The 27,052-nt window shown below is 42.8% G+C and overlaps 1 protein-coding gene across 2 annotated transcripts in view; it reads left to right on the forward strand.

The window, feature by feature from the left end:
* Window positions 1–27,052, forward strand: part of LOC142655687 (multidrug resistance-associated protein 1-like) — a 108,641-nt gene that overhangs the window by 43,354 nt on the left and 38,235 nt on the right. For both annotated transcript variants that reach the window (XM_075830159.1, XM_075830160.1), the window contains exons 6-19: window positions 2,033–2,094; window positions 2,447–2,578; window positions 3,906–4,133; window positions 7,070–7,247; window positions 9,993–10,154; window positions 11,656–11,748; window positions 12,649–12,852; window positions 16,023–16,169; window positions 17,538–17,625; window positions 19,488–19,557; window positions 20,916–21,042; window positions 24,057–24,233; window positions 24,634–24,801; window positions 25,906–26,080. In XM_075830159.1, coding sequence (XP_075686274.1) covers window positions 2,033–2,094; window positions 2,447–2,578; window positions 3,906–4,133; window positions 7,070–7,247; window positions 9,993–10,154; window positions 11,656–11,748; window positions 12,649–12,852; window positions 16,023–16,169; window positions 17,538–17,625; window positions 19,488–19,557; window positions 20,916–21,042; window positions 24,057–24,233; window positions 24,634–24,801; window positions 25,906–26,080 — 2,011 coding nt within the window. The remainder of the gene's footprint in view (window positions 1–2,032; window positions 2,095–2,446; window positions 2,579–3,905; window positions 4,134–7,069; window positions 7,248–9,992; window positions 10,155–11,655; window positions 11,749–12,648; window positions 12,853–16,022; window positions 16,170–17,537; window positions 17,626–19,487; window positions 19,558–20,915; window positions 21,043–24,056; window positions 24,234–24,633; window positions 24,802–25,905; window positions 26,081–27,052) is intronic.

A 27,052-nucleotide genomic window follows, 5' to 3' on the forward strand; every position in this document is an offset into this window, starting at 1 on the left:
TTGTGCGCACACACCAGAAGAGGACATCAATGCACAAGTGCGGGATTTTGTGTGCTGGGGGAAGGCGAGGAGCTGTCAATCACAAGTAAGGAGGCGGGATTAACTCGGAAAGACTTGAGGAATGAAGTTATGACTCTTTTCAAACGAAGATTTGACTCTTTTCTGCTCATTAGCATACGGTGTGGGAACACTAAAAAGCTGAATACTAAAGCTACAGAGCCGACTAAGAAGACAATTATAGGTTATATAGAAATGATTTTTCACCCACTACCACCTGGTATTGCTGGTTTAATAGGTGAAATGCTGGTGACTGGTTCCCTTTAAGCATGTAGACTCTCCACAGAGCCCTCTGTCGTGGCGGGTTCTTGTCGGAGCTTTCAATCACTTTCTGGTAACTCTAGCTCCCTATGGTGTACCCCTAGCAGCCATAATCTTACTCCTTCCTAGGCCTAATACTCATGTTGCATATTGAATGGTGGAAGTTTGTAACTTAATGTAGGATTTTCCTTTCATGCACAGAAGAGTATAGATACTGTTAACAGTGCGTATTCTGTTCTATGAACTGTCCATGTAAAATCTGTATGTTTTGATTTTCCCGAACGCAATTGTAACGTATCTATAAGCCATCTTTTGAAGAAAAGGGGAGCATAGATTTGTAAGGCACATTCAATGATCTAGACTATATAAATGCTAGTTTCCACAATAGTGAAGTCATTTTAACATATTTTAAACATCTCTGTTCTGGCGGAGGGACACTATAGCCAGGAGGAGTCTGTGCGGGGAGGGACACTATAGCCAGGAGGCGTCTGTGCGGGGAGGGACACTATAGCCAGGAGGAGTCTGTGCGGGGAGGGACACTATAGCCAGGAGGCGTCTGTGCGGGGAGGGACACTATAGCCAGGAGGAGTCTGTGCGGGGAGGGACACTATAGCCAGGAGGAGTCTGTGCGGGGAGGGACACTATAGCCAGGAGGATTCTGTGCGGGGAGGGACACTATAGCCAGGAGGAGTCTGTGCGGGGAGGGACACTATAGCCAGGAGGCGTCTGTGCGGGGAGGGACACTATAGCCAGGAGGAGTCTGTGCGGGGAGGGACACTATAGCCAGGAGGAGTCTGTGCGGGGAGGGACACTATAGCCAGGAGGAGTCTGTGCGGGGAGGGACACTATAGCCAGGAGGAGTCTGTGCGGGGAGGGACACTATAGCCAGGAGGAGTCTGTGCGGGGACGGACACTATAGCCAGGAGGAGTCTGTGCGGGGAGGGACACTATAGCCAGGAGGCGTCTGTGCGGGGAGGGACACTATAGCCAGGAGGAGTCTGTGCGGGGAGGGACACTATAGCCTGGAGGCGTCTGTGCGGGGAGGGACACTATAGCCAGGAGGAGTCTGTGCGGGGAGGGACACTATAGCCAGGAGGAGTCTGTGCGGGGAGGGACACTATAGCCAGGAGGAGTCTGTGCGGGGAGGGACACTATAGCCAGGAGGAGTCTGTGCGGGGAGGGACACTATAGCCAGGAGGCGTCTGTGCGGGGAGGGACACTATAGCCAGGAGGAGTCTGTGCGGGGAGGGACACTATAGCCAGGAGGAGTCTGTGCGGGGAGGGACACTATAGCCAGGAGGAGTCTGTGCGGGGACGGACACTATAGCCAGGAGGAGTCTGTGCGGGGACGGACACTATAGCCAGGAGGAGTCTGTGCGGGGACGGACACTATAGCCAGGAGGAGTCTGTGCGGGGACGGACACTATAGCCAGGAGGAGTCTGTGCGGGGACGGACACTATAGCCAGGAGGAGTCTGTGCGGGGAGGGACAAAATAAAGAATGCTGTATATAATGCTGGAAACACCAATGGGTGGACAGGAATAGGAGAAGAACTGTGGGAATAATCTTGTCATGGACATGACCCATATAGAATTCTAAACGCCGCCATTACGAGCATGAGCCGCCAATTAAAAACAAGTGCTGCAACTGGGCTGGTCTTTGTTTTGCCTGAAATATTCTTTTTTATTAATTTTTTTTTTTTTTCTTTCCCTAGAATCCATGTCCAGAATCTAGTGCTTCTTTTCTCTCTAAAATTACTTTCTGGTGGATAAGTAGGTGAGAATCTTAATGTACACAATATATTTTCTAAATGACTGCGTTTTATTCCACCACCAGCAAGCTTTATACATGTATGCTGACCTGTTTAATGTGGCATGGTTTAGCCTTTTTCGAATATGTTAATCCCTTTGTCTATTGGAAGGTGGGCTGGGCTGGTAATGTTCCGCTGTGGGTTATACCATCTGACCTTAGTGGACTGTTTCCAAACCGTGGAATAGATACATATTTATCGATATAAACAACAGGTTATTGGTTGTATTTAGACCAGTGTTCGGACTGGATCATCAAAAGTCTGGTTTATTTGCTTTTCAGAAGGATGTTCTATGTAGATTTTTTTTTTTTTCTGTAGCATGATGATACAGGGATACAAGCGCCCATTGGAAACCAAGGATTTATGGTCTCTAAACAAAGAAGATACCTCAACAGAAGTTGTGCCTGTCTTGGCCAGAAATTGGGAAAAAGAGTACCTGAAAACTAAAAAGTATGTACTTGAATGAGAAATACAGCGTTCTGCGTGCTTCACTGTAGAAACAAATCTATCAATCTTCATTCAATGGATTAAAAGGATTTTCCCACAATTATCCTTTTATTACCTATCCGCAGGATAGGTGAAAAATGTCTGTTCACTGGGACCCCCAATAATCACTAGAACAGGGGTCCAAAGCCCCCTGTTCCTCCTTACTGCACAATTGCAGCGAGAAGAAACATTAAAGGGGTTATGTGGGGAGCGAAAAGGATTAACTGTGTATGCACTGCAGTTTGTGACAACACTTAGTAATATACGTTCCGGTCCCCCGTCGCGCTGATTATGAGATTTTAATAGATTTTTATAGCGTTTGCAGGGAACTGGAAGTCCAGTGGCACAGTCTTTCTTCAGGACTACGCGACTCTTCGTCATGTGACCCATCCCACTGTACACTATGTAATCGCTGTGCTACTTCTACAGCGATTTACAGAGAGTACAGCGGGAGTTGAGTTGTCATGAAGAAAGACACTGCCACTAGACTTCCGGTCTACCAAAAATAAGCCCTCATACTGCTCAATCGATAAAGAAAAATCAAGTTATTTGTGGCGACAAAGCACATAGCTTATTTTTAACAATTAGTTTCTTCCTTGTAAAAGTAGTAAAACCTAAATAAAACTATAAATTTGGTATGGCCGTAATCTTATTGACCGGTAGAATAAAGTTAACATGTCATTTTTACCGTGTGGTGAAAGCTGTATAAACAAAAAAATATTTTATTTTTTTTTCCTGTTCCATCCCACAAATAATTTTTTCCCAGTTTCCCAATACATTATATGGTGCAATAAATGAAGTGAAAAGCAAAAAAACCTACGGCTTTATCGACTGAAAAATAAAAAAGTTATAGCTTTTCTAAGGTGTGGAGGGAAAAATGAAAAACCAGAAAATGGCGGTGACTGGAAAGGGTTAAAGGGATATTCCCATCTTAAACTTTTATCCCATAGGATATGTCATAAATGCCTAAAAGTTGTAGGTCCCAGACGCAAAGCTCTCTATTTGTCAGCCTTTGGTAGTACTAAAACAGCCGTAACAGGACCCCGATTCTTCCAGTAGGTGCCGTTGTAAGCTGTGAACACCACTTTAATTGGGGTTTATGCAAATAAAGCAAGAAAACATTGAAGAGCAGATCCAGCCCTGCTCTCACGATTGTAAGAAGTCGAGGCAATCCTCCAATCTTGATACTGACTTCGTATCGTTGAGGTCATTGGGTGAATAGATGGAAAAACTGATGTACGTTACGGAGGTCTAGAATTGCAGCACAGTTTGAATATCTTTTCTATTCCAGACAGCCATTGAAGATGATGTATTCTCCTAAGAAACCAACCAAACAGCCGGAGCCAGAAGACGAAACCAGAGAGGAGGTTGAGGCGCTGATTGTGAAGCCGTCCACTAAAGATGCGGAATCGTCGTTGTTTAAAGCTTTATATAAAACCTTTGGCCCGTACTTTTTCATGAGCAGCTTCTTCAAAATCGTTCATGATATTTTGATGTTTTCTGGACCAGGAATATTAAAGTAAGCACCTGCTAACCGTTCTATTAATCCAACACGGTTTTGTAATGTATGGAACGTATTGAGTTGTGTTCCTCATTCTATGACCTTGAAATTATCTTTTAAAAATAATTTTAAAAAAAATCGAGCTCACCAGGGAACCCCGGAAAAGCCGGTCATGCTTTATAAAATGGAGTGACAAGACTATTAACTTTCACTTGACCATCGTGGTCATCGGTTTCTGAAAGGAGACAAATCTGCCGGTGTTTGCTGTGGCTACACTGATTGGATATTATACAGGGTGGTAAAAAGATCTTTAAAGACCCACCTCCCCTCCCCCCTACAAAACTGATTGTGGGTCTTTTTTGCAGGTCTCCATTACAGTCCATGTAGTTGATGGTCTCTTACATTTTATGTAGCATGTTTACTGCAGAGCTATATGAGCAATAATTGTAGAAAGTGTGAAAGTGAATGTCCATTCTTGAATAGCATTTTGTTTGTCTAAATCAGGTCAAAATTCTATGGTGATTAATTTACCAATAGATCTTTATATCCGCTTAAAAAAACCAAAGGACATTTTTTGTAATAGAGCGCTGCAAATCCTCAGGATAAACATAGGTTTAAAAGATAACAAGCTGGCTGCCACTAGAGGGAGCTCCCTGCATATTATTAGGCCTCATTCACCTGACCGTGTCCGATTTTGCATCCAGAAAAAAAATTATGCATCTCACTGTTTTTCATGTCCGTGTTGCATCAGATTTGCATCCGTGTGTCCATTTTTCTGGGTGACATTAGTTTTTCTCGTCCATTAAAAAAAATCTGAAGGCGGCCCATTATGTCACTTTTGTCACTATTTTAGTGATAACTCTCTGAAAACGCCCAAGGACCGTCACAAGATTGCACAGACACTATTTACCATTGCTTTACAGCACAGAGAGCTTTGTCTGGTTTCACTGCTTTGTGGAATCAGTTTTGGGCTGTTTTTTTTTGTTTTTTTTAGACTGCTGATCATGCCTTCTGAACCTGTGGAAAGTGTTCTGTTGGCCTGGCTCATCTCTGGTCGATTTGGTCAGCAACGTGAGAGCCTTGAAGTGTCTCCTGGTGATGCAGGCCCCTGTACCACACTGGCTTCACATTCTGTTGCTTGCCTATGGATCCATTAAAAAACGCATCACACACATTGTTCCAATATGCACTTTCACTCCACACCCCCGCCATATTTCCAGGCAAAGGATCAATGCCTTGAGGGGGTAGTTTCCAAAATGGGGTCACTTCTCAGGGCTTTCCACTATACTCCGGTACCTCAGGGGCTTTACAAATACGACATGGTGCCTGAACACCAATCAAGCAAAATCTGGTTTCTAAAAGCCAAATGGCGCTCCTTCCTTTCTTAGCCCTGCCGTGTGCCCAAACCGCAGTTTAGGGCCACATACAGGGTATTGCCGAACTCATGAGAAAAAAAGCACCACACAATTTGTTACTCAACTTCTCTAATTACCCCTTATGAAAATTGGGAGCTTAAAGTTTAAAATAAATTAAATTTGTAAATTTTACTTCCACTTCGCTTTAATTCCTGTGAAATGCCTAAACGGTTAAGAAACTTTCTAAATGCCGTTCTGAATTCTTTGAGGGGTGCAGTTTTTAAAATGGGGTGTTTTATGGGGGTTTCTAATCTATAGGCACCTCAAAGCTACTTCCGAACTAAACTGGTCCCTAAAAAAAGGCGCTTGAAATTTTCTTGAAAATGGGAGATTGCTGCTAAAGTCCTGAGCTTTGTAACGTCCTAGAAAATGTAAAAGTTCACAAAAAACGATGCCAACGTAGAGTAGACATATGGGAAATGTGAACTATTAACTATTTTGTGCTGTATTACGATCTGTCTTACAAGCAGATACATTAAAGTTTAGAATTTAATGCATTTTTCCAAATTTTCTCTAAATGTAGGTGTTTTTTCACAAATAAACACTAAATGGTAGAATTTGGTAGATACCTTAACAAAGTACAATGTGTCACGAGAAAACAATCCCCGAATCGCATGAATTAATAAAAGCATTCCAAAGTTATTACCAGATAAATTGACACATGTCAGATTTGAAAAATGGGGTCTTAGCCTTAAGGCCCAAACTAGGCTGCGTCATTAAGGGGTTAATAGGAGCTGGTAGAAAAACACCATATACTGCAATACTTAAGTATTGCGGTATATTGTGCAAGCGATCCAATCGCTGGTTTAAGCCCCTAGGGGAACTAATAAACTAAAAGTAAAAAAAAACAAAAAACCCTTCCCATCTGTCCCCTTAAAAAAAAAAAATGGAAAACAAAAACATAACTGGTCTTGCCACGTCCGTAAAAGTCCAAACTATTACAATATAGCATTTAACCCGCATGGTGAACGGCATAAAAAAAATGTAAAAACACCAGAATTGCTGTTTTTTTTTGGTCACCTTGTCTCCCACAAAAGTTGCGTGTACCTCAAAGTAGTACCAATGTAAACTACAACTCACAAAAAAAAACTAGGCCTCACACAGCTGAATCGTTGGAAAAGGAAAAAAAATAAGTTATGGGTATATTTTGTTATTTAACAATCTCGTTTTTGATTTGTAAAAGTAGTAAAACATATACAATTATATTGACTCGCAACGCGCCATGAAAACCGTAAAAACAAAACTTAGAGTTATGGAGGAACCTCTTTCCTTTTTTTTTTTTTTCCCCCAGTACAATAAATGGTGCTGTGAAAAATTACAACTCCTTCTGCAAAAAAAAACAAAACAACCCCTCCTATGGCTAGTTCGATGAAAAAATAAAAAAGTTATGGCTTTTGGACTGTACGTAGGAAAAAATGAAAACACAAAAAAATGGCGGCAGGGGGTTAATACTGCACTGTTTGTGTTTTATTTCCATCTGTAGCATGGCTTTAATTTCTTGTTCATTATTGAATTTCTGCTCTCTTGTACTTTTTCCAGGTTGCTTATTAAGTTTGTTGGTGATAAAAATGCTCCAAACTGGCAGGGATACTTGTACACCGCGTTGTTGTTCATCTGCGCCTGTCTTCAAACGCTCCTCTTACACAAGTATTTTCATATCTGCTTCGTTACGGGAATGAGATTGAAAACTGCCATAATTGGTCTTGTCTATCGCAAAGTAGGTCTTCATCGTTATTATTAATTTTGACAACTTTTTTTTTTTTTTTCCCTTCTTTGTTAGTTTGCAGTGTTTTCTGATTGTTCATGGAGTTCAGTTCTCCCGCCAGTAGACAATACACTGCATTTTACAGTTGTTTGAGAATAGCTTATGTTCTACTGATGGGCAGCCACAAAGTCTGATAAAGTTATATTAAGAGTCAGAAGGTGAGGAGAAAAAATGCAGTGTAATTACGGGTATCGGCGCCAGGCTGAAGAGGATCAGGACGGAGTCAAGTGAATGGGATCTAGGAGATCTTTTATTGAGAAGACGACGTGTTTCTGGACCGGACTGGTCCCTTCGTCAGGTCAGTATCTGGCTGCGGATAGTCTCGGAGGAGTGCCGCCAGTCCGGTCCAGAAACGCGTCGTCTTCTCAATAAAAGATCTCCTAGATCCTATTCACTTGACTCCGTTCCTGATCCTCTTAGGCCTGGCGCCGATACCTGTAATTACCACGGCATTTTTTCTCCTCACCTTCTGACTCTTACCTTGTCCCAGGTACTAAGGATTTAGCACCAGGGGACTGCAGTGGGTGACAGCCGGCAATCTACACTTCACCACCTCATAATAGTCTCGGAGGAGCGCCGCCATCCCCTCACCTTTTTGCTGTACTAACTCCGTTATATTAAGGAACTGTAATTTAAAGGGCTTTTCCAGGATTTAAAGTGGTTGTCTCATCATAGCCAGCTTTACACCCCATTTTAACACTGATTGCCTATTTTTAGGATAGGCCATTGATGTGTGATCATAACGTTTGACCCCCAGACCATCAGCGACTCTTGGTGAATTCCTGGGGTCCCTTCACTTCAGTACCTGACTAATCACTTAGGCCTCATGCACACGACCGTATTTTTTCCCACCCGTAAATACTGGCGTAAATACGGGTCCGGTGTCACACGTATTCCACCCGTTTTGCACCAGTATTTACGAACCCGTGCTCGTAAATATGGGTCCGGTGTCACACGTATTCCACCCGTATTTACGAGCACGTTTTTGGCGGCAAAATAGCACTGCACTAATCGGCAGCCCCTTCTCTCTATCAGTGCAGGATAGAGAGAAGGGACAGCCTTTTCTGTAATAAAAGTTAAAGAAATTCATACTTACCCGGCCGTTGTCTTGGTGACGCGTCCCTCTCTTCACATCCAGCCCGACATCCCTGGATGACGCGGCAGTCCATGTGACCGCTGCAGCCTGTGATTGACCTGTGATTGGCTGCAGCGATCACATGGCCTGTAACGTCATCCAGGACGTCGGGCCGGATGTCGAGAGGGACGCGTCACCAAGGCAACGGGCGGGAGACCGGACTGGAGGAAGCAGGAAGTTGCCGGTAAGTATGAACGTCTTTTATTTTTATTTTTTACAGGTTTATACTGATCGGTAGTCACTGTCCAGGGTGCTGAAAGAGTTACTGCCGATCAGTTAACTCTTTCAGCTCCCTGGACAGTGACTATTTACTGACGTCGCTTAGCAACGCTGCCGTAATGACGGGTGAACACATGTAGCCACCCGTTATTACGAGAGCTCCATAGACTTCTATGGACTGTCCGTGCCGTTATTACGGCCAGTAATAGGACATGTTCTATCTTTTTTAACGGAACGGGCACCTTCCCGTGAGAAAACGGGAAGGCACCCGTCGCCAATAGAAGTCTATGAGCCCGTTATTACGGGTCGTGATTACGACCCGTAATAACGGGAGTTTTTACGGTCGTGTGCATGAGGCCTTACCCTCAACGAGCCAGACTTGTATTGTATGTTACCACACACCGGATCGGCTGCAGAATTTATGCAACAGAAAATCTGCAGCGGAATCTAAAAAAAGATAAATCTGTAACAGAAATCTGCAGCATATAGTGCCTTTTTGCTGCGCATATCGCTGCGAGACCATTGTGGTTTTACCTGCGGATTTAGTGTCAAGCATTGTTTATAGCAAACTATAATGTGCACCTGCGGTCTGTACTGCGTTTCCACTGCAGAAACTTCGACTTCAATGTGGAACAAATTCTGCAATAGATGAGTTTTGCTGCAGTTAGTTTGGTCAAAGGGCCAAATATACAGCATCTCCACAGCATAAATTCACATGCGGCAGAATTGACCGTTGCACCGCAGAACACTTTCCACACAACTTTTTTCTGTTTTATTTTAATTTTTTGCAGCATGTGACTGAGTTTTGCTAAATCTCATCCACTTTGTTGCTACTGTAAACTCTGCAGCATTTACGCAATGCGAAAGCACCGTCTAAAGGCATATACTAAGGATAGGCCGTTAATTTTATATCCCGAAAACCCCTTTATTCACTCGAACATTTTTAGCTTTCACAATAAGGCCCCATGCACACGAACGTGATTTTGCGGCTGCAATTCCCCCGAAAATCCATGGGAGAATTGCGGCCCCATTCATTTCTATGGGGCCATGTACACGACCATAGTTTTTACGGCCTGTGCATGGTCCGGGCTCATTGAAAATAATGGCCGCGGCCATGTGCATTGCCAGCGATTTGCAGGCGGCTTGCGGCTCACAGTCCGCTGGCGGCCGACCCGAAAATCACGGGCGTGCACATGGCTACGGTCGTGTGCATGAGGCCTTAATGTTAGCAAGTTATCTTATGTTTTCTGCTCTAACTTGATGACCCAAATCCTAATGATCTTGTTTATTCGCCAGTGTTTTATATTTTGCTGCTGAATTGACTGGACTCTTAACCTTTTTAGGCTCTAGTGATCAGTAATGCAGCACGTCGCACATCGACTATTGGTGAAATTGTTAACTTGATGTCTGTAGATGCACAAAGGTTTATGGATTTGGCAACCTATATCAACATGATTTGGTCGGCTCCACTTCAAGTTATATTGGCTCTGTATTTACTGTGGCAAGTAAGTAATCAATCGTGTGGTTTATTGTTTTATTTTTTTTCCACCTTGATGGTTTAAGACCAGCTGTCAAATTGAAACCACTGTAGCAAAGGTTGTGCCTTCACATGGACTAGAACAGATATGTCGTTTTACATCTGAAATATACATATTTTAATTTATAAATGGAAGTAAAATTGCTTTTTTAAAGGGGTTTTCCACCAACGGACAACTGATAACCTATCCACCGATTAGGTCATCCGTATGCATCCGACACCCGGAACCCGCACCGATCAGCTGCTCCGGCTGCCTGCGGGCACCGGATGTCATTGCACAGTATGCAGCGTAAAGAGCCGGAAGCATTTGGGGTCATACACTGCATAGCGGCCGTACTGCAGCTTGGCCAATATTCCGTGACCGGAGCCATCTGCTTCTGGCGTGGACGTCCAGTGCCCGGAGGCAGCTAATCAGTGTATCCTTACATGTCCACGCTCATCTGTCTACCACTCTACCCGCACTCTACATTCTGCCAACGACCTTAGATTAAAATCCTCCCACTCCCATCTCCAAGATTTTTCTCATGCTGCACCAGTCCTCTGGAAGGTTCTTCCCTGGACAATGAGATTAATTCCCAACATCCACAGTTTAAAACGTGATCTGAAAACACCTCTTTTAAGACAGGCGTATAACCTTCCCGAATCTGACTCCTTTCCTTTTCCCACCTTTTAAATTAAAAGCAGAAAATTACCACAGCACTGGACCACAAGTGGGTGCACGCCTCAATAGGACCGGATCCACGGTCCCCAATATCAGATAGACCGAATAGACGAGGAGACAGCACTTCCAACATATGGCAGCTTTTTAATCACCCGTGCAACTGCTGTAACTACCAGACACAGTAACGAAGTGCAGAGATTTTGAATAGACATCCCGTGGAATGTCTATTCACTGTCTAAACACTTCAGTATAATTAATGTGTTCATATAAGACAGCACATAAGGATCTAAAAGGATCCCTATGCGCTGTGTAAATGAATGGAGAGAAGTGCATGATGCTGATTGGTCAGCGTCATACACTTCTCTGTACAACACCCACTTGGTCAATAGTAAAACACGCCCAGTTGTCCATTGAGAAACTCATTAGCATAAAGCTGAAATCGCTCATAGTGGTAAAAATAGATCGTTTTTTTACATAAAAAGCACTGCTGTCATCTACATTATAGCGCCGATCTCCTTATGTAGGAGACAGGGCACTTATAATGTGGTGACAGAGTCTCTTTAACCAGGCACATTGAGAGGAACAATAGACCCTTTAAGACGGTCCTGCGCTAGCTCGCTTCTGCGAGAATTCTTATGTAGCAATTTTGCTATTAAGTCAGAATCCGTATGCAGATATCCAGTGCCAAATACATCCATATATGAAAAATGGCTATGCGCTGAATGTGTTGTTTTTATGTTGTGGTCTTGTAAACTGGTCATGGATGTCCATTATAGGCACTTGTTAAATCTTAATCCTCTTATTTCAGATCCTTGGTCCCTCTGTGCTGGCAGGGGTCGCAGTTATGATTCTTCTGGTGCCTGTGAATGCAGTAATTGCAGTGAAGACCAAGAAATATCAGGTGAGTGGCAGTTTTCACGATCGGCAGTCTAATTGAGTATTCTTTCGTTATGTCTAAGCCTCCAAGCACACGACCGTAAAATCGCCCGCAATTACGGTCCATAATTACGGGCCCATTCATTTCTATGGCCGACGGACACCTTGCCGTAGAAACCCGCCGAAAAAAATAGGACATGTCCTATTTTTTTTTATTTTGCGGACCGTGCTCCTTTGCTCTAGAACGGGAGCATGTCTCGTAAAAACGTCTGGCTGGCCTCGGCCGGCCGTGCCCGTGATTACGGGCACGGTTGTGTGCATGAAGCCTTAGGCTACATGCACACATTGCCTAATTTGATGCTGAAAATCTGCATCAAATCCACAGATAAAGCAGGTAAAATCTTCACTCTATATTGTGGGTTTTTTTGTTTATGGGTTTTCAGTTGTGGTTTTTACATTTTGATGCGGAAACAAATGCAGATTTATGCTGCAAATTTTGTGTTTATTTTAATTTTTTTAAATAAACATGTAATTGACATGCTGCAAATTTTAAATTCTGAAATGCATGTCCATTTTGGTGCCGAAAAATCCTGCAAGCTGTAGATGAGATTACTTGAAATTTAAATAACTTTGTTGGTCCTGTATTACGCTGCGGATTTGCAGCAGGGAAATCTGCACCGAATATGCATCATGTGCATGTGGCCTAAGGCTTAAAGTCTTGTGTGGTAGATAGTTCAAAAACGCAACTTATGTCAAAGTAATGGCGGTGGTGAAAGTAATATCTCTCCTTACTGTTGTACATCTATTGTTCCCTGCTCTGTTCGATCTAGATTTTTTTTTTCCATGACCTTTGCCTCCCTCTAGTGGTTGCTACAGATATATTTTGTTTCGGTTTCCTGGATCTGTTCATGTATTTTGTCTCCAGGTGGTCCAGATGAAGTGCAAAGACAACAGAATTAAGCTTATGAATGAAATCCTAAATGGCATCAAAGTTCTGAAGCTATACGCCTGGGAACTAGCCTTTAAGGAAAAGGTGCTAGGAATCCGACAGGAGGAGCTGAAAGTACTGAAGAAATCTGCTTACCTCTCCGCTGTAGGGACCTTCACCTGGGTCTGTGCCCCTTTCCTGGTGGGTTGAAAAGAACCAATCACCGGCTGTTTGGTAGCTGATCAGCGTTGCTTGGGTGGAAGTAACTTTTCATATCTGTAAAATCTTTATGATCATATTTATATATTCCATACTAAGATCTAAAGTTGTAGAACACATGTCCTGCAGGTCATGTAACGTACTAAATGTGAGAAGATCAACCTAAAACTGAGGACATCTATGGTCTAAACATGAATGTCCACCTATAAGGATACGCGTGTCTTTTTTTAAATTCGCCTAAATCCCTTCCTAAACGTAGTTCACAGGCAGAATTGGTACCTGGCCAAGAGCAATGCCATAGACCAGATCAATCCGGAATGACAAGACAGTTTGCTATGTGATAAGCCTGGCTTCCTTGCTGCATCATTGCCCATACGACCAAGTCAATAGGTGGCGGCACTGTACAGTGGCTTTTTTTTTTATTTATTTAATAAATATATCATTAAAATATGCTCTGCTGAGCTATTCTGCCGAAAGACACACAAATATTGTTTCTGTAATAGCTCATTAGAAAACCATAACACGAATAAGTGAAAAAATAAATATTGTAAATAAAACAAGAAAAAAAAATTCAATAAATAACAGCCCCTATGCTCTTAAACAGTGTACACCTCTCTGAGCGCGCACACACACACACACACACACACACACACACACACACACACACGTATTCGATATCCTGCGTGACACAATTACATTTTGCATGGGTATCAGGTGCTCAGGCATTAATAAGTTCATATCAAACATTCAATGAATTTCTGCCTGTTGTACCTCGGCTGTATCTGTTTTTGTGTACTAAAATTTACAAACAATATTGAGTATCGACGTCCTACATTAGACAATGTACACGTATTTGGCATCTCTATGCACAGGACAATTACAAAATTAAAAGCATGTCCGCTCCAATTTTGAAATAATACGAAATCCCTAGGTGTCCCGCATAAAAATGTAAGAAAAAAAATTTAGGCAAAGTTTGGGATTACAGTCCACTGGAAATGGACTATAATCCATAACCACCAGATTTCCATGAATTAAAGGGTTGTTCCTTTTTAGATATTTGTGGCTTATCCACAGGACTTGCCATAAATGTTTGATAGATGCGGCTCTAAGCTCTGGGGGTGGGGTCGGGGATCCCCGTTCTTGAAGTAGGTGTGGGGGATCCCCGTTCTTGAAGTAGGTGTGGGGGATCCCCGTTCTTGAAGTAGGTGTGGGGGATCCCAGTTCTTGAAGTAGGTGTGGGGGATCCCAGTTCTTGAAGTAGGTGTGGGGGATCCCCGTTCTTGAAGTAGGTGTGGGTCCCAGAACTGGGACCGGCATCTATCAGACTTTTATGGCATATCCTGTGGATACGCCATGATGGGAATCCTCCCTTCAAATATGTAGCTGCACAATTGACTGTACCACTTGTAATAAATCTTCGCTGATCACATTGCACATAATAATCCTCCTCCGCAGTCTTTCTCTTTTTATGGTAGGACAGATATTGAGCGTGGCTATGAGCGGCGTGCTCCTCTTGTCCCCCTTCTCCCCTAAAGCTGAAAATAACAGTTGCTCTTCTGGTGAAGCAAATATATTATGCCCACGTTAGGATAAAATATGTATTGTTCCATTCACAGGTGTTTATAAGTGGAACATCGTAAATGGAAAATACACTTGGGCCGGGTTCGTGTTTACTTTAGTGTAGGGATGAGTGAAGACAGGCGGAACAGAGCAGAGACGGGAGACAGGGATGTCTAAATGTGCACTCCGGATCATGCTCAACAGCCTGCTCTGAATCTATGTGTAAAACTCCGCAAATACTATCCTAGATCTAAAAATACAATATTTTATTAACTTGCATATCAAGCTGACAATACATTGTTTAAAAACAGATTTACGAAGAGGACTCCGGTACATAAATCACACTGTTCGGTATAAGAACCCCCCCCCCCCCCCCCCCATGGAAATTTTCATTGCTTTGCCCGTTTGTAATGGGCATCTTGTATATGTATATGCTATTTATTTGCTCATCGAACATCTATTCAATTCACAGGCTCCGTTTGGGTCCCCCACACGGTCACGTGATCTGTAAACTGACTGGCAGATTCAAACCGCGTCTTATGTGTGGACCGGAAGTCCGTTTCTCTATGTAAGACTCTAAGAATGTGAGTCTCATACTTGCATAGAGAAACTGACTTCTGGTCCGCACATAAGACCTTGTGCAAATCGGCAAGTCAGATTAGAGGTCACGTGACCGCGCGGGGGAGCTGAACGTAGGCTGCGTTAAGAAAACTAGACCCTCGTGAGCAAATAAACGGCATGTACATGTATAGCATCTTCATGGGAGGGCTTCTTTTACAAAGGCATTTAGAAGTCGTATTCATATAGGCAATATTAATATCACAATGATTTAGTAAATATCATGGATAAAAAAAATCCGGAACAGCACAAAAATGCTTTCCATGAACCGTGCTTTCTATCAGGTAAATGTCAACCATCGGCAAAAAATAGTAATAAAATCTATGCCCAGAACTGAACGTTCATAAAGTCCGTAAGTGAAGATGATGTGCCTTACCCATGATTATAGGTGGTCAGCTTGTCTAACTGGTAATAGTGTTAGCGGTTTCACGTGGATCGCTTCTTTAGAGCGGTTTATAGAACATGTTTTTGAGCCCTTCCTGTTTGTTTTTTTTTTTTTTTAATGTAATCTAGGACATTATTGTAAAATACTGCAGATATGGGTATGATTAATAGGAGCCTTTGTTAACCTAAGTGTGATTTATTTATTTTTTTGTACTGGAGTCCTCTTTATAAATCTTTTTTTTATACAATGTATAGGCAGTTTGATATGTCCTTTAATAAAATATGGTATTTTTAGATATAGGATAGTATTTGACTTTTTTTTTCTTAGGCTTTTCATAATGGTTATTGATGGAGTTGTCTGTCGGTCACATGTGGGGGACATTACAATATCGGTGCCTAGCTACAGTGAATGAGCCGCTAACCTCCATGTCGTAAAGGTCGGGGGCTGATTTCCTTTGATGGTGCTTCTCGAGTTTTATATTTTCCATCCTGCGTATAGTGAAGAGGGATTAGAAACACATTGTTTAATGTTCTAAGCAGCTGATTGTAACGTCCTAAATAAAGTAACATTTTTTTTCCCTTCCTTCTAGGTTGCTCTGTCAACTTTTGCTGTTTATGTTCTTATTGATAAAAACAATGTTCTAGATGCTGAAAAGGCTTTTGTGTCTTTGGCTTTATTTAATATCCTGCGATTCCCATTAAACATGCTACCTATGGTTATTAGCAGCATGGTTCAGGTAAGATCTAGATATTATTGCTCACTTGTCTCTACAATTGTTGTTGCCCCAGAATTCTGGTTTTTAAGTTGCGCCTTTTTTTTTTCTGCCACAAATCCGTTTAGACAAATGTATTACAAATTTATGCCAAAAAGAAGCACCTCACTAGAAACTTTTCAAAAATGTTAAGAAAAAAGGGCATGTCTTTAAAATACGCTAATGTGAACCAAACATTTGGCACACAAAACTGGGTCAACTAATCCATCCTGTAGGTGGTGTAAGAAAGAGAAAAGTGTTCAAGGCCCTGTTCACATCAGCGTTGCCATTCCGTCGGAGGTTTCCGTCTGGTTAACCGCTCAACGGAAAGGCAAACGGAAACCTTAGCTTCCATTTGCATCACCATTGATCTCAATGGTGACGGAAACTGTGTTAATGGTTTACGTTTGTCACCGTTGTGAAGGGGTTCCGTTGTTTTGACGGAATCAATAGCGCAGTTGACTGATTTACACGGGCCAGGGATCAGGCAAACGATTGTTCCCGATCATTGCCCCATGTGAACATAGCAGCGATCAGCCAACAAACGCTCGTTCATCGGCTGATTTAATCTTTTATGCTGCCCTGAAAATCGTCGGCGTCGCATCTCCCCGTATAAGCAGGGGATGTGCTGCCGATATTATGTAAACTATATGGGGACCGAACGATCTTATTAATCAGCTGTGCCCATACAGTTTTATATTGACCCGTGTAAAGGGCCTTTAAACGAACGCCGATCTGTAATTATCGGCGATTGTTATGGGCACGTATCTGTCTGTGTAAACCCACCTTTAGTGTTCTGACTAATGTGGCATATTTCCATCAGTCGGTTACCGTTGTTTTATTTAGTACCATATTGTTAACAACCATAAAATTGTGCGGATCATGAAGTCCTTTCCAGCTTTATTCATAATGCACATTTCTGATATACTGTTTAAAGCGTCTTCAACCTCATATCTTTTTTTTTAATTTTAAAGCGGCTCTGTCCGATCTCCTGTGCTACCCTATCTGAGGGCAACATCGTATAGACGGGGAGTCGCTGAGCTCTGATATATTCTTCTCGAGAAAGCTAGTGAATCCTGCTTCCCTCCGATTTACATGCAGTGATTGACAGCAGATCTTATATACACACTTCTTCAGGAAAAGCTGTCAATCACTGTGTGTGGGCGGAGGAGACAGGACTCGCAGGCTTTTTACATGAAACTACTGAATCAAATTATGGAAGACTATATTTTCAAGTTCCAGGTCTCCCGCTCTTTCTATGCTGCCCTCCGATCAGGTATCGCAGGGTATCTGACAGAGCTGCCTTTAGAGGAACAATGTAATATCTATAATATGATGTTCCTCTTTCCACAGACAAGTGTATCATTGAAGCGTCTTCGATTATTCCTATCACATGAGGAGCTAGAACCAGAGAGTATCATCAGAGAGCCTCAGAGAAGTTGTGAGTGTTTCTCTTTGACGGATATTTTTATTTTCCCCTAATTATCGCACTTGGTTTCAATTACAGAACTTTCTTACAAAATGTGTTCAATTTGTATTTACACCTTAGTTATATATATATATATATATATATATATTTCTCCAGTGCATCAAAAAATAATTACGCAATATACCAATAGTCTTGATTAAGAAAATCTCCTACAATTTTCTGTCTTGGCTCCTATTCAGACCTACACTGTATGGATAAACGTATTGGGACACACCTCTTAGGGTATTTTCACACGGGCCATTTTCAGCTGTTTTTTGAGCCGTAAACGCCCCGAAAAACGGCTAAAAATGTAGGAGCTGAACGCCTACAAACATTTGCCTATTGATTTCAATGGGAAAAACGGCGTTCCCACGGGGCATTTTTTACGCGGCCGCGTAAAAAAAAGAAAAGAAAAAAGGCCTAATTGACTCAATAGAAAAACGGCTGTAAAAAACCCTTGTTGATTAAAAAATCAACTGTGAGTGATATTATTATAAAGTGGAAGCGTTTAGGAACCACAGCAACTCGGACATCAAATGGCAGACTACGTAAAGTTACAGAGCGGGGTCGCCAACTGCTGAGGTGCATAGTGCATAAAAGTCACCAACCCCCTGCTTACTCAATAACTGCTGAGTTCCAATCTTCCTCTGTCATTTAACATTCGCACAAAAATTGTTCCCTGGGAGCTTCATGGGTTTCCACGGCCGAGCAGCTGCATGGAATCCAGAGAAGAGAAATTTTGATTCTTCAGCATACCAAGACATTTTGGACCATTGTATGCTACCAACTTTTTGGGAACCGTTTGGCATTCGTCTCTTTTCTGTTCCAGCATGACTGTCCCCCAGTGCACAAAGCAAGATTCATAAAGACATGGTTGGGTGAGTGTGGTGTGGAAGAACATGACTGGCCCGCACAGATCCCTGACCTCAACCCCATCCAACACCTTTGGGATGAACTAGAACGGAGATTACGATCCAGGCCCTCAAGTTGAATATCCGTATCTGACCTCACTTCTGGATGAATGGGAAAAAATTCCCACAGACGCTCATCTTGTAGAAAGCCTTCCCAGAAGAGTGGAAGCCGTTTTAGCTGCAAGGGGGGGGGGGGGGGGATCAACTTCGTATAAATGCCTTTGGATTTAGAATGGGATGTCCTAAAAGCTCCTGTACTGTAGATAAAATGTGTAGTTGTCCCAATACTTTTGTCCATATAGTGTATGTGTCTCTATGGTTCCAGACTACAAACAAACCCTATGTAGTCTTTAGTTTAATTGTTAAGGAATATATGGTAGGGAGTATGACTCCAGAATCAGACTACAGAGGGCTTGTTTGTAGTTTACTACCATAGGCACGGATAAGTGTAGTATAAGTATATATAAGCATAGGAGCTGTAGACACAGTTTTCTGCGCAAAGAGAGTTACTAGCTGTGCAGGTCCTCAGCTGGCCTATGACCACCTTCTATCTGGAGCTAGTAGGAGCAGAATTCAGGAGAAGTCTACAAGAAAATGGAAGGGTATATGGAGATTGGTGCCATTTAGGTTAGTATAAATAGAGGGGTCGGTAAGGCAAAAGCTGTCGGTTTGTTTTTGCCCAGAGTCTTGGTTCTAGGTTCTCAACTTGTAGTACATGCCACATCTCTAGGGACTACTCGCACTGTTCTCATACTTTTGCTTTTAACATGTAGCACATTGTGTGATCGTACTAGTGGGTACTTTAATGCCATTGATTTGAGTAGGGGGTACTTTTCTTATAAACATTTCTCTAGGTAAAGGTTCATGAAAATGTGAATTTACAAAATAGGCACGGAGCAGACTGTAAATGTTTTTCTCTCTTAGCCGATGGGTGTATTGACATGAGAAACGCCACCTTCTCTTGGTCCAAGAATGATCCTCCCTCGTTGAAAGAGTAAGGTTGTTTCTGTTTTTTTATTAAAATGTTTGTTCTTTTGTACATTTTAACAGTTTTTCCACTATCAAATATTTATCACTAATCCACAATGGTAGATTAATGTGAGTCCCAATGGTCTGAATCCGCCAATTGCGTTTTCAATAACCAGCAACTTTCTGCAATCCAACATGGGGGAACACCTGACAAGTTTTCATTCCTGGGGAACCCCTACTTCGGATCCTATCTTACAGAAGCTTAGTGAAGGGGGATGTATAACATTCCATAATTCATGCCCAGCGCTGCATTTTGGCAAAGATTTAACTGCTTTGCCAGGCATCTTTGAGAAGGCTGAAATGAGTCCATTCCTACTTTAGAAAAGAGCAGTAGGTCGACCTGTCACTTTTAAAGCCTCCCTGACCGAGTACTAAATATCCCTTGTTGGGAAACAGTGGGTTAGGCCTCATGCACACGAACATATTTTTTTCCTCCCGTAAATACGTGTCCTTTATCACACGTAATCGACCAATATTCCACCAGTATTTACGGACCCGTGCCTATAAATACGGGTCCGGTGTCACTAGTATTCCACCCGTATTTACGGACCCGGTTTCTCTGCACTAATCGGCAGCCCCTTCTCTCTATCAGTGCTGGAAAGAGCGCGGGAGCAGCCCTTTCGGGCAGAGTTTCCGCAGCGATTGAAAGTATAAAAAGTTCATACGTACCGTTGTCTTGGTGACGTGTCCCTCTTTTGACATCCAGTCCGACCTTCCTGGATAACGCGGCAGTCCATGTGACCGCTGCAGCCTGTGATTGGCTGCAGCGGTCACATGGGATGAAACGTCATCCCGGGAGGCCGGACTGGAGGAAGAAGCAGGTAAGTTAACTTTTAATACTATTAACTGCAGTGGTAGTCACTGTCCCGTGTGCTGAAAGAGTTACTGCCGATCAGTTAACTCTTTCAGCACTCTGGACAGTGACTATACCCTGACGTCGCCTAGCAACGCTCCCGTAATTACAGGACTTCTATGGGCCTTCCCGTGCCGTAATTACGGCCTGAAATAGGACATGTTCCATATTTTTCAACGGCCCGGGCACCTGGTACCCGTGGCCAATAGAAGTCTATGGGCCCGTAATTACGGCCGTTTTTACGTTCGTGTGCATGAGGCCTTACCGTGTGTTATTTCACGTATATGAACCTGCCATTCCCTTGGTTTGCATTCAGGTGAGCTCAATGTTAATTTAGATTGTGTGGATACCCTCGAGTTTTTCCTTCGGAGTTATGGGTAGTATGGTATGACTTGTACAAGGGGAGTTGGAAACTAAGCATGAAATTTATTGACCCCAGGTTTATAAAGCTGAATTTTTCATTAATCTAGGATAAACCTTACCATCCCAGATGGCTCTCTGATCGCAGTGGTTGGCCAGGTGGGCTGTGGAAAGTCTTCCTTGCTGTCTGCACTGTTGGGTGAGATGGAGAAGAAAGATGGCATCGTAGCAGTGAAGGTACACCAAATTATATACAGTTATATCTAACAAAATAACCACTAACAGGTCTGTTTAAATAGTCAAGTCTGCATCCAAAAGACCTACTATTGACTGTCATAAAGCGAAACCATAGGAACTGTAAATCCATATAGCGCATATATTCCCTACTATTTGATTAGAAGGTCAATCTTTGGAACATTAAAAATAACTTTGTTGCAAAGTAAAGCAATTTTGTAAATTGTCTCAATTAAAATCTGTGAATTGGTGTCTACATCTTCTATGCAAGTTGCAGGACTGAGAAATCTGTTTAATTCCCCTGGTGCCGCGGACGTTTGGTATTACTCACTGCACCCGAGTGACCGTTTTAGCGGTCCCCTGATTGGACTCCAGAGCTGTCACTCAGAGCAGAGAGTGCCACTTGCGACAGTGATGTTGGGAAAATGCAAATGTCGGTTTCTCGGTCATGCATGTTGCTTGACCAAGACAATCGGTATCGTTACAATGGCCTCACCCTCCCCTTTATCGCGCTGTCAACAGTTTGAGGCTGCAAAACTACTGGCTGATTCCTCTTAACCCCTTAACTAATGACTAGTTGCTAGTCCTCACTCTGTGAAGGATATAGGAGTCATCTGTATCCCGTGGGTAGTACCTTTTGCGGTCGGTCTACACAGCTGGAATAGGATATAAACTGCCAGGATCCAAGTTAACCTCTTAGATGACGCAGTATTCCAAAGCATTCTACAAGGATCGCTGCTTCAAGTCTCCTAGTGGGACAAATACAAAATTTAAATTCACTTTAATAAAGTTTAATCAAAATTTAAAAAAAAAAAAAAAAAAGATTTTCATTTTTTTTTTTTATAGATTTTCCTAAAAATAGCTTGCCAACATAGATTGTAAGTTCTTGAGAGCAGGGTCCTCACCCCTCTTGTTTGAATTGTAAATTAGTTTTGTCACTATGTAAGGTCTGATATTGTCTGTACATGTTCCCTCTGAATTGTAAAGTGCTGCGGAATATATTGGTGCTAAATAAATAAAGATGATGAGGATTAGCTTAAAAAAAAAAAACCCTGCATATTATTAGGTACCCCCACAATTTTAACCACCTGATCGGTGGGGGTCCCAAGAGTCGGACCCTGACCCATCAGCTATTGATGGCCTATCCTGAGGATAGGTCATCAATTTTTTATGATGGGTCGGGGTCTGACTCCTGGGACCCCCGCCGATTAGCTGTTCTGAAGGCGGTGCAGCACTCGTACGAGCGCTGCTTCCCCTTTATTTCTACTTGCTCACTGAATCGTCGACACACATTTTAGTGGCTATTCACCGGTATTGTAGCCTTTTTCACCCATTGAAGTGAATGGGAGAAGAAGGCTGCAAGGACTGGAAAACCCCTTTAATGGTGAAAAAAAACTGGCTGAATTGCACATCTGCATATTTTTATTTTTATAAAATCAATAAATTATATATACCACAAAATGGTGTCATTAAAAAATACAACTTGTTCCGGGAAAAAACAGGCCCTCCTACAGCTACATCAACGGAAAAATAAAAAATTTGGGGCTCTCGGAATGTGAAGATGAAAAATAATGGTTTGGTCCTTTTAAAGGGGTTGTCCATGCATGGGCGGTTTTTCATACTGGTGACCTATCCACAGGTCATCAGTATATGATCGGTGGGGGTCAGACACCTGGACCCTGCAGTGATCCGCTGTTCTGGCTGCCTCCGTGCATCGGAAGCTATGCCGTGGTCGGTGCCGGAACCAGAAGGCTCCAGTCACAGTATATCGGTTGTGCTGCAGTACTGCAGCTCTGCTACTATTCAAGCCAATAGGAACGGAGCTGCAGTAACCCAGCACGGCTGCTGTGCAGTCTACGGCGCCATCTACTTCTGACACTGACCACTGCAAAACTTCCAGTACCTGGAGACAGAACAGCTGATCGGTGTGGGGGTCAGCGTGTCGGACTCCCACCGATCATATACTGATGACTTATCCTGTGATGAAAAATCTCCCCGTTCCTGGACAACCCCTTTGAGGTCCAAACCTGCCTGGTCATTAAGGAGTTAAAGACCTGTTGCCAATATTTGTTTTGATAGGTTCCGCTAAGGCTGGGTTCACACGACCTATTTTCAGGCGTAAACGAGGCGTATTATGCCTCGATTTACGCCTGAAAATACGGCTCCAATACGTCGGCAAACATCTGCCCATTCATTTGAATGGTTTTGCCGACGTACTGTGCCGACGACCTGTAATTTACGCGTCGTCGTTTGACAGCTGTCAAAAGACGACGCGTAAAATTACAGCCTCGTCAAAAGAAGTGCAGGACACTTCTTGGGACGTTTTTGGAGCTGTTTTCTCATAGACTATTGAAAACAGCTCCAAAAACGTCCGCGAAAACGGCGTGAAAAACACAGCGAAAAACGTGAGTTGCTCAAAAAACGTCTGAAAATCAGGGGCTGTTTTCCCTTGAAAACAGCTCCGTATTTTCAGACGTTTTTGGCTCAGCGTGTGAACATACCCTCATATTTTAGCTTTTGTCTTTCTGCTTTTTTAGGCCCTGTTCACACTGAGTTTTTTTTGCCACGGCTTTTGCTATTGAAACCGCGGTAAAAAAAACTGCCGAAATTGACTCCGATTGATTTCAATGAGAGGTGGAGGCGTGTTGTTTTTTTTTTTTACCACGAGCAAAAAAAAAACGCTCGCAGGAAAAAGAAGCGACCATGCCCTATCTTGAGGCATTTTCCACCTCCAAAAACCCCATTGAAGGAAATAAGCGCTTTCTTCACGAGATTTTTGATGCGTTTTTTTTTTTTTCCCATCAAAACGCACGCGGGATTTTACTTTGAATCTTGAAGAAATAGGGGGAAAAAACGCCTTAAGAAACCACATCAAAAAAATTGGAGCTGATTTTCCAGGCAGAATTTTCTGCCTGCAAAAAAACTGTGTGTGAACAGGCCCTTAGAGAGAAGTTCTCATGCCCTCTTCATACTAATATGCAGTAAAGGTGAACATATAACCTTTTTCCCATTACTAGGGTGGCATAGCATACGTTCCTCAACAAGCTTGGATCCAGAATGCCTCTCTTAAAGACAATATCCTGTTTGGCAGAGAGCGCAAGGAGCCTCAATACAAGAGCGTTCTAGAAGCCTGCGCTCTGCTGCCTGACTTGGAGATTTTGCCATCTGCTGACAGAACAGAAATTGGAGAAAAGGTTTGGATATTTCCTTTAATTTTCAGACCCTTCCATGTAATTCTTATTATTTCAATGTGAAATTATTTGGTCGTTGATCCAGAGATCTGTTCTAATGGCCATATTTGGAGTCTGGAAGGAATTTTTCCCTTGGTTTCTGCTTCATTTAGGGGCTCGCCACCCCCCTGGGTCAACATTGCAGGAAAATAGGCTGAACTGAATTGACTTGTGTTTTTTCTTTTCTTTTCTTTTTTTAGCCATACATGCTATGTTACTGTTACGTTGTATTGAAGCTACGGTATTTTCACCAGTCTCGTTTTCATCCATAATGTGCTGTCTTTACAATAAACTAATATGGCTTTCTGCCTAGTGTTTTATTAGTTAGAAAAGAAGTAAATCAAAGCTTATTGCTTGTTTTTAGGGTGTGAATTTATCTGGCGGTCAGAAACAGAGAGTGAGCCTTGCCCGGGCTGTCTATTGCAATGCTGATGTCTATTTACTTGACGATCCGTTGTCTGCTGTGGATGCACATGTTGGAAAACACATATTTGACAAAGTTATTGGTCCAAAAGGGCTTCTTAAAGATAAGGTGAGTGTCTGTCTATCTGTCCATCTCGTGTCTGTCTGTCCATCTCGTGTCTGTCTGTCCATCTCGTGTCTGTCTGTCCATCTCGTGTCTGTCTGTCCATCTCGTGTCTGTCTGTCCATCTCGTGTCTGTCTGTCCATCTCGTGTCTGTCTGTCCATCTCGTGTCTGTCTGTCCATCTCGTGTCTGTCTGTCCATCTCGTGTCTGTCTGTCCATCTCGTGTCTATCTATCTTCTCAAGAGACTGCTGGCTTTGGACGGTCATTACTGAATTGCAATGCGTTTAGTCGAACTTAATGAATATGTAGCACTGCACATTTCATCTCTGGTACATGAATGTTTCTTATGGGAGTTTATTATTATTATTATCTGTCTGATATCCTTAGGCCACATTCACACTAACGTGTTTTTGCGGCCGCAATTCCCCCGAAAATCCACGGGAGAATTGCGGCCCCTTTCATTTCTATGGGGCCATGCACACGACCGTAGATTTGCGGTCTTTGCAAGGCCAGGGAACCCGCACCGCAGAAAGAACGGGCATGTCCTATTACGGCCGTCTTCTGCGGTCCGGGCTCATTGAAAACAATGTGCATGTCCTATGACTTGCGGGCGGCCCGCGGCTGACAGTCCGCAGCCGGCCGACCCGAAAATCACGGCCGTGCACACTGCTACGATCGTGTGCATGAGGCCTTAAAGTGTAGCTAAACGTTTAACATACTTCTGACATGTCAGAAGTTTTGGTGGGGGTCCGAACACTCAGACCCCCCACCAATCGTTAAAATAAAGCCTGAAGCGATCGTGTGAGCGCTCAACCGCTTCGTGTCTGTTCGGCTTTTTACGGAAATAAATGTATCAGAGTACGGACTCATAGACTTTCTATTGAGTCCGTACTCCGATACATTCATTTCCATAAAAAGCCGAACAGACATGAAGCGGTTGAGCGCTCACACGAGCGCTTCAGCTGCTTAGTTTTTTACCAATTTGTGGGGGTCTTGGCGCTCGCACCCCCACCAATCAAAACTTCTGACATGTCACTATGATATGTCAGAAGTTTGTCAAACGTTTAGCTACACTTTAAAGTAATAATATATGGTTTTGTACTTCTAGACCCGTATACTGGTTACACATGGAGTGAGTTACTTGCCACAAATGGACTCCATTATTGTGATGGTGGATGGAAAAATCACGGAAATTGGATCCTACCAGGAACTCTTGAAGCAGGATGGTGCATTTGCTGAATTCCTACGGACATATGCCAATGCTGAGCAGAACAATGAGCAAGGTGAGCGTCTAACACAGGATTTGTAACGCTACAGACCTTAAATGGTGATGTGCCTCCTTTTAACGTCGATCTTGGCTAATTATATTCGACCCATTAAATCTATTAAAAAAAATAAATAATAATTAATAAATAAACCTTATTTGGAACTTTTATATAAAGCTAATTGACCATTAGTGAAGTATACTTTATCATTATATTCTTTAAATTGTACCCGTACAGTGATCTTCCCTCCATCTCGCTAGTTTACTGATGTAGACAAACCACAAAAAAGACTACATTTACTTAAAATCGCAGGAAAAGGCCATAGTTACTGATACAAGGGTGGGATATAAAACCAGTTCCCAGTAGGATGCAGACAAGCCAAAATGTTATGAGGACGTAAGCACAGGTGCAAAATACCGATGAACACTCTCACACCGGCCATTCAGGAGGGGCTGGCCGCCCGGTATCATTGCACACAGATATAGCTTCTATAAGGTGCCGGTCACACGCTTGCATGTTGTATACCATGCCGGCTTACAGCCTATTGGTTATCTCCATACTATTATAGCAGTAGGGCTGCCCAGCACCTTCTAACTGTAGTGCACAAAGTACTGACACCCTATTCTCCGCCAACATTACAAGGCCAGGCTTCATCCTGCAAAAATAATCCTGATAAGCATGAGGTATTCGCTAATATTTTGGCCAAAATGCGCAAGGTCGCAACTCGCATCAAGATTTCATGCCAACCCAACGTTACTAATTGTAGCGGAAGATTTGCTTGGTGGATAACACGAACGCAATGTGAATGGGGACTAGGTATGAAAGTGGGACAGCATTGAGCTGAGAAAGTTGGAGACCTAGGACTTTCGAATAGAAACCTGTTGACGACTTTAGACTTTAAATGGGTTCTATAAAGATGGATAAATGTTTAAATGGCAAATCCCTTGGTTCTCATCCACTGCTACAAGTGCTTCAATAGAGGGGATGTGT

This window comes from Rhinoderma darwinii, chromosome 6, assembly GCF_050947455.1.
Source record: "Rhinoderma darwinii isolate aRhiDar2 chromosome 6, aRhiDar2.hap1, whole genome shotgun sequence".
In the NCBI taxonomy this organism is placed as follows: domain Eukaryota; kingdom Metazoa; phylum Chordata; class Amphibia; order Anura; family Rhinodermatidae; genus Rhinoderma; species Rhinoderma darwinii.